The 8,458-nt window shown below is 40.6% G+C and overlaps 1 protein-coding gene across 1 annotated transcript in view; it reads left to right on the forward strand.

Moving 5' to 3' along the window:
• Cpa6 (carboxypeptidase A6) overlaps positions 1-8,458 on the forward strand; it is a 339,381-nt gene that overhangs the window by 276,050 nt on the left and 54,873 nt on the right. The window contains exons 7-8 of the mRNA XM_021222178.1: positions 191-301; positions 1,256-1,346. Coding sequence (XP_021077837.1) covers positions 191-301; positions 1,256-1,346 — 202 coding nt within the window. The remainder of the gene's footprint in view (positions 1-190; positions 302-1,255; positions 1,347-8,458) is intronic.

Consider the following 8,458-nt stretch of genomic DNA (forward strand, 5'->3'; position numbering starts at 1 on the left):
CAGCATGTATGATGTTACCTTTCAGCCCAGCATGTATGATGTTACCTTTCAGTTCAGCATGTATGATGTTACCTTTCAGCCCAGCATGTATGATCTTTCTCTGAGCAGTAAGGATGTCTCTCAGGTGTCTTCCCTTTAAACTCACCTTTTGGTAGCCATCCTTAAGGTAAACATCTCCTTTGTCTTTCAGGCTCTTCTGACCTACAAGACTGACCCAGCCATGAAAAAAATGTTGAATCATCTGTATTTCTATATCATGCCTGTATTCAATGTCGATGGATACCAGTTCAGCTGGACACATGTAAGTTGCTCTGCCTATCCAATTGAAAAGGACTGAGTAGGTCATAAGAAAGTGATGAGCCAGGAAAGGTGTTTGCTGGTCAGCCTACTACTAATGAATTCAAGAAACATAAGAAGCTTCCTCCTCAATCGTTTTCATAATGTGCTTTCTCATAAGATTTCATAGAAATAAAGATTTCTCTTTCCAAATAAATTAATTTAAAAAAAAATCACTAGTCTTGCCTAACCTATTCAGTTAACCTATAAAGATAATCCAATGGAGATGAAGGCAGAAAAATGACCAAAATACATTGTATCAAATTATTTAAGAAAAAAAAAAAGAGTCAAAAATATAGGAGACACTGGATGGTGTCAGAAGGCAGAGCATGAGTCTGGTCTGGGCTAACCCTCACCTCTATCTTCTCCTAGGTAGCCTATATATGGAGAAATTCACCCCAAAGTCATATGATGCCTTGACCCATAGGTAGCCTATATATGGAGAAATTCACCCCAAAGTCATATGATGCCTTGACCCAATGAGCAACTAACTCGTATATGAATGTCCTTTGTGTTGGTTGGTTTTAACTCTCAGCATGACGCAATATAGAGTCATGTGGGATCAAGAGCAGGCTGACCTATGGGCATGTCTGTGGGGGATTGCTGTGACTGTAACTTCATGTAACTGCCCACTATGGGCAGTGCTGTTTTGTGGACTGAGCCTTGGACCGGATAAGAGAAGAGAAAGCAAAGTGCTAAACAAGCAAGCAAGGACGAATTTATTCTCTGCTCAATAAGGCTAGATACTTGATATTCTGCCTTGACTTCCCCAGAAATGGTAGACTGCAGCCTGGAATTGTAATCCAAGCAAACCCTTTCTCCCCCGAGCTCCCTTTTGTTGGGGTATTTTTATCACCGCAGCTGAAATGAAACTAGAACACCCTTCTAAGCACCTGCTTCTCTGCCTGATCATATCCAGGATCGATTCTGGAGAAAGACCCGGTCAAGAGACTCTAAGTTTCACTGTCATGGAGTTGATGCCAATCGCAACTGGAAAGTGAAATGGTGCGGTAAGTGTGAAGGTGCTGGATTTCAGAACCTAGAACCCCACAGGTACAGGCCAGACAGGACTCCACTGGGAGGCAGATGAAGGTATATGTATGGAATCTTCACGAGACAAAGATGAAAGTGGAGGTATGGCTCAGAAGGAGAAGCTTGCGGATTTTAAGCACAAGTAGGTATGTAAATAAATGAAAAAAAAAAATAGATGTGGAAGGGGTTGGCTCAGTGGTTAAGAACGCTGGCTGCTCTTCCAGAGAGCATGAGTTCAATTCCCAGCAACCACATGGTGGCTCACAACCATCTGTAACTGGATCTGATGCCCTCTTGTGGTGTGTCAGCAACAGGGTGCTCATATACATAAAATAAACAAATAAATCTTTAAAGAAAAAAATTGCAAAAGAAAGTAAAAAGGGTTTTAATATATAAAAGAAAATTGAAGCTTTAAATTTGTCAATCTAATCCTGAAAATTAAAATTTTAAACAAAGATAAACGCTTGAGAAATACTTGTCACTGATAAAACTAAAGTAGCAGCTCATATGCCACTGTATGAATTGGTTCAGTGTACCATCAGAACTGCATTCATGATGACATCACACCTACAGTGGGCAAAGCTGTGCTGTCCTTGGCTGCAGTCCACCATCTGAGCAAGCAAGCACTGATTCCTTTACTGGACACTCACACTGGAAAGAGATTTCTCTGCATTCTACACCATTATTTCTCTTTCAGGAGGAGAGTGTCATTTTATGAAAGGAATCCTTTTGCAGAATAAAGGAGGTAGGCAGGGATTGGGTAACAATAAGAAACTCCTCTAGCTGGAATACTTGGAGCAGAAACAGGAAGAGAAAGAATCATTCTGCAATAGGTATTGTCCAAAGTTGCCCACTTGCAGCATCTGTAATTAAGTCTTTCATAACATAGATGATAGCAACCCATTCACTCTACAATGTGTGGGGTCTGTATTAGAAGCCAATACCACCATTCCACCAGCATCAGACATAATAACTGAGCATGAACTCAGGCTCTTTCCACTCACCCTTCCAGACAACAGCTCTCAACCAGTCAGAACTGGTAAATAAGAACACAACGTGCTGATTTAAAAAAAAGAAAGGAAGGAAGGAAGGAAGGAAGGAAGGAAGGAAGGAAGGAAGGAAGGAAGGAAGGAAGGAAGGAAGGAAGGAAGGAAGGAAGGAAGGAAGGAAGGAAGGAAGGAAAGGAAAGGAAAAAAAGAAACCTATGACCTCAAATTATGACAGACAAGGTTTGATTTTGAGCAGTGATGTAGATGACTCTCTGTAATCTGGAAGCTGTGACACCATTCATGGGATTTTTGTTTTTCCCAGAATCAAAGGTAACTTAATTGCTAGGCGCAACAACTAGAATCCTAATCTTGTAAGCCACATTAAATCTAAATCTAAACCGGGGCTCACTAGTAGCTACATCTTGTCCTCCCAATGTCCCTGTCCAAAGACTGGTATCTCTCTCCGACCTCTCTTCTTCCCTGTGACCGGGAACTCTTGCCTACACAGCCAGTGATTGGTTTCTTTATTTATTAGAAGGGTCACAAGAAGTCCTGAGTATGAGTTTCATTCCTTGTCCAGACAGGCCCTCTTAGAGAAGTTGAATTAACATCAAAATACAAACAGCAGCACCAGGGCTATCCACAACATTTCCCCCTTTCTCCCCAATTAAAAGGCTCCTTTATCTCAGATATAAATTGAGCACAACTATTACCATTTTGTAATTTATAAAAGTATAAGATAGACCTAATACTCAGTCCATCACTTTTGTCAATTAAATAGAACACTCTGTCATCTATCCTAACTTAAAACACTTATAAACTCATATGTTATGTCCTGGTTTAGCTTGTATGCTAGCTGAACACTATTTTCTCAATGTTAAATAGCCTGGGTTGGCTATGAGACTATAACTATTCTTTCAACCCCGTCAGAAATCTGAGAATTACCAACATTATCTGAAAATATAGGAAGCCTAACACAGCCTCCAGAACTGAGACAAATTGTAGAGACAGCTGCCTACCTACACAGCCTTCTGGCCCAGGATATTCCGACAGACCTTGAAAAACAGGAATGATTAAGGACTAGCTTATTCTGTCTGGGCAGAACTAAGCTGTCTCAACCTGTAACTTGTATCCTCTCAAGAGCAGCACAGGTCTGCAGGAGAGATGGACAATTTCTGTCCAGTGGCCACCTAGCCACGATGCATTACCTCACCTGGAGGCAGTGGACAATTTCTTCTTTGAATCCACAAAATGGGAGCTGCTAAGAGCAGATTTGTCTCAAGTACAAGTGAATAAATAATATTAATGTCACATTCTGTGAATTTCAGATGGTTTTAAAAAACATCTATCTATGTAAAGTAATTTGGACTGCTGTTCCCTTAGCTATTTATAATTAAAATATCTGAAAACACCCTAGCAATAAACTCAGAACCGTGAATTTGCTCTCTGGCCCTTAACTCCTAGGCTTAAATATCTCAGATCAGTTTATAATAACAGTTATAGAATGACTGGATCCAAGCCCTATACTTTTAAATTTTTTTGTATCAATAGAAGAAATTCATACCAATGAAAACCTTTATTTTTGCATCAAAATAAATTCTGTATCAAAATAAGAAATTACGACTTCAACATAGTAACTATTGTAAAGTTTTCTACCAAATAAGATTAAGGCTATACAATTAATTCTAGATATTTCTTTCCTGTTCCAATTATGACCATTTCTAAATTTCCCAGAAAGGCAACCTTAGAATAACTACCTCCAGCCCCAAAGCCCCGGGAACTGGGACAACAGCTCTTCATAACTTCTTCAAGCTGATTATGGGTGTTGAAATATCTGAATATGGGTGTTGAAGGCGGGGGTGGGGGAGAGGAAGGGTAGGGAAAATGGGGAGTTGGTTGGCCTTAAGAAGATCACACCAATAACTGTCTTAGTCTCTGATGTCTGTGTCCTGACTGGATCCAACTGAAAGTCCAAGAAATCAGGAGTTCATAGCAGGTCAGTTCAGCCTGTCTGACAATGAGACGCACCAAGGCTGTGTATTCTGTAATATACAAATCTCAAAGCAAATTTTAGTATCATCAAGATATCTGTTTTGTTTTATTCTCTGGAATCTAGTTCTTCAGGGGGTCTCCCTTCATCATATCTGATCCATATTACTCTGGAAGGGATATAGACACTAATCACCTTTCCTGAAAATGCAAAGATAAGCCTTTCTCCCAAATCAGCATATCCTTGAAACAGTAACCAGAAAAATCTTTATTTTGACCTCTTCCCCAGAGGAATAATATAACCACAAAACTCAAATTCATACCCATTCTAAAAAATTAAAACAATCCAAACCAAATGAAGTAAACTAAAACAATATATGTGCCTATTCTTAGGCTTTTTCTATTTTGTCATGTCAGGAAAATCAACCCAAAATTACTGTAATGCCCACATTCAAAGAATATGAGTTAGTTATCCTGCAGACCTTATTATACCATCTTTAAAACAATTGATTCACACTTCTATCTATACCTGCTTATAAGCAGGCAGCTTGTCAAACCAGGATTTAAACCCAAAATTCCCATGGAGCCTACATTAGACAGAATTTGAGTATCCTGTAAGACTTATTAGAGCAATATATCTTTATACTATCTTTAAAGCAATTAATTCAAACTTTCACTAATATCTGCTTATAGGAGGCAGCTAGTTTTTACTTGTTAAACGTTCTGCCTAGAGCAGCCATCCTGTTATGCCATCTGTCTGTTGATCTCTCTACCTGGAGCCACAGACATTACTAATACCTGTTTATAACAGGCAATTATCACTGCCCTCACTACTTGGAGTCAGTGACCAATTTTCCCTATCCTAGTTCCAAACTGCAGGTGAAATTCCCCACCTGATTTGGACAAAATCTGTATATAAATCTATCCTAAAAGCAAATAATCCCAATTTTAAAAATTCACAGTTAAATCAATATCTACCCCAAGATGTAGGCAGCTTCCATTCTCCTGCTCTCTGACTCAGAGCAGCCATCTTGTCTCTTTCCACAGCAGGGGACCTCAGAGCCCTCTTTCTTTGTTTCAAGCCTCCTGCAGCACTTGAGTCCTCGTGACTTGTCCCACATTCACCTTTCTCTCACTTAGAAAATAAAACACTGCCTCTCAAGCTAATAATCTTAAATTTCTAGTGGATTCTTGCCCAACACACTGGTCTGCCACCTGATGTGGGAAATAATAAAAAAATGCAATTCATGCTACTCTAGCAGGCCCTGGCAGGCTGGCCAACCAGGCACTGGTAGGCATGACCAGCCTGTCTCATCTTGTGGAGAGTCTCTCACTCAGAGCTTCAAAATCTCTCCACCCAGCTGTTCCCACTGATGGGAAACTACCATACCAAACCCACACTTCAAAATTCTCACGGGTTTTGGGGGGATGCACTTCTTACAAACCCACACTTTGCTGCCTTGCCTTTCTCTTTGGAACCCAGTTGAGCCTCCACTTGAAGGAAAACACACAAACTTAGTTCAGAATCAGGGGTAACTCGATCACTGGGCGCAACAACCAGAATCCTAATCTTGTAAGCCACATTAAATCGAAATCCTCTGGTGGTGAATCCTGATGGGTTCGCCGTCTAAACTGGGGGTCACTGGTAGCTACATCTTGACCTCCTGATATCCTCATCCCAAAGCCCCATTCATGAGATTCTTGAAGGAACACAGGTGACGTGGCTACTAACTCCCTTCCAGTACACACAGCCGTCTAAATGCCACTGACCTTCCTTCTCATATCTAGAGCAGGGTTAGTTAGCCCCTGAACCAACTGTTGGACAACTTCCTTTCTTTGTGTGATCTCAGCAATGGTGAGTGTGCCTACATTTGTGGAGAAAAGAGTACATTGCATGAGTACTCACTCTGTGGTAGGGTAGATGGCATTTTAGAGATCCAAATTGTTTTCTCCAAACTAGACCAAGTTTGTGTGTTTATGGTAAGTCTCTCCAAGTTATTTGTCGTACTCCTCCCCAACTTAGCCTCCAGTAGAGTGGACTTAAGAGGAGTTTTCAGAACTGATTTCTCTTATGAGGATGGGACCCTCAGGAATGTAATCTCTGCCCATACAAAGATCAAAGAAGTTTAATATCCCTTTCTTCCGTGTAACTTATAAGGCTGCACCTATGAGGAAACAAGCCCTCAGCAGATACTGAAGTATCTAATAGCTGAAACTTCAGCTCTCTATCCTCTAGAACACTGAGCAACAAATTTCTATTTATAATTTATCCAATTTGGGATATTTTGTTCTAACAACCTGAATATACTTAGATATTCCCTCAATCTTCTAATTTAAAAAAGAAATTATGTGTATGTGTCCTTGTCTGTGTGAGCACGTGTGTGTATGTGTGTGTGTGTGTGTGTGTGTGTATACCCTCTACACACACTGAGACTTGAAGAAGGCATTAGCTGTCCTCCTCTACAGCTCTTCCAGGACGTGGGGATTGTGTTTCCTTAGCAAGGCTAGAAGTTAACAAGTCCCAACAATCCTCCAGTCTCTACCCTTTCTTGGAGCTGGGTTTGTGCTAGAATATCATCTCAAGTTTTCAGGAGTGCTCAGCAAGTGCTCTTAACATCTGAAACATTTCTCCAGTTTCTGCTATATTTTTTTTAATTCCTCTTCCATTTTCTCTGGTGGAGGTATTTACTGTTCTAAAACTCGATACATGTTCCAATAATTACATAGTGATATGTATATAATATCCATATATATACCATGTATATGCCACAATCACCTCAGTAGAGTACACAGGAGAGGAAAGTGATCCGAGTAACCGTAGTTGGCAGGCAGCTCTGCCTATGTAACGTTAGAATGTTGATTATATTCCATTACAGAGTAAGGTGAGCCTTGCTGCTCTTTGTTCTTTCTTTACCCAGCATGTTTCTTTCATGCACAGTCCTCCTTGATTTCTGTGTTTCCATTGCAGGCTCTACTAGACATCTTTTGATTCTTCCTTTTTTTTTTTTAACCACTCAATTCTTTTTTTATGATTCAACACTTGGGACATAGAAAGGATTATATCAAACTTCACTTGCAAACTGGACTGGTGTAAGTAATGTGCAAACGCAGGCAGCCAGGCTAGGACCATCTATCAGTCCTCAGATCTCTGCAGTGAATTCAGCTGATCTGAAGACAGGGATATGCAGCCGGCCTCCCTCTCAGCCTCAGGTCTATCCCACTATTGCTTTGTGCTTAATTAATGAGCCAGGGAACCATGCTGAGGGGACTACTGTAAGAACAGGAGTGTGAAGTATGACTTCCCTGAATAAACTCTAAGTGAGCATCCGTAACACAAATACCCAGGACCAGCAAAAATGCCCCAGAGTCAATAACAAGCTGAAAATGCAACTGTTTCTTTCTTCCTCTGTCTGGGGTCTCAGGTGTAAAGAGCAGAAGGTAAGACTGCTTCTTCCTGTGAAAACCCTGCAGACCCCCACATGGCAGTGGATAAGCCTTAGAGCAGTGGAGTGGAGAGACCAGCTTAGAGAGAACATGAGGATGCAGGCACACCTTCCTAATGCTTCACAGCTCCTGAGGGGACCTTTGAGGCCTGAAATGAATACTCCTTTGCACGACTAGCAAAGGGGCACAAGCCAAAAGAGTGATGCAAACTGGGAGCAAGTACACAAATGTTCATGAACAAGTTGACTGCATTCATTGAGCACGTTACCCTTGGAGAGTGCCTGTGCTTTCCTGTCACTGTGCATGTCACTCCCTTTAGAGTGTGACATGAGCATCCATCTTCCCACATTGGAACAAATCCAGAAAAAAGTGTTCAACTCCTGAAAGCTTTAATCCCTGAAAAATAAAGTATTCTTAAACATGAATATCTATATAGAAAAACCTACAGAACAGAAAATATGATTACAAATCATATTTCTAACAAGAGTTATATTTGCTTTACAGAGACTGATGTCTGTAATTTAGGAATTTGTATCTGTAATATAGAAGACTCATGTATAGTATAAAGACTTGTGTCTAATAGTACTACCAGAAGATCCAGCAATACCTCTTCTGGGCATATACCCAGAAGATGGTCCAACTGGTAATAAGGACACATGCTCCACTAT

Source organism: Mus pahari, chromosome 22 (genome assembly GCF_900095145.1).
Source record: "Mus pahari chromosome 22, PAHARI_EIJ_v1.1, whole genome shotgun sequence".
Classification (NCBI taxonomy): Eukaryota; Metazoa; Chordata; class Mammalia; order Rodentia; family Muridae; genus Mus; species Mus pahari.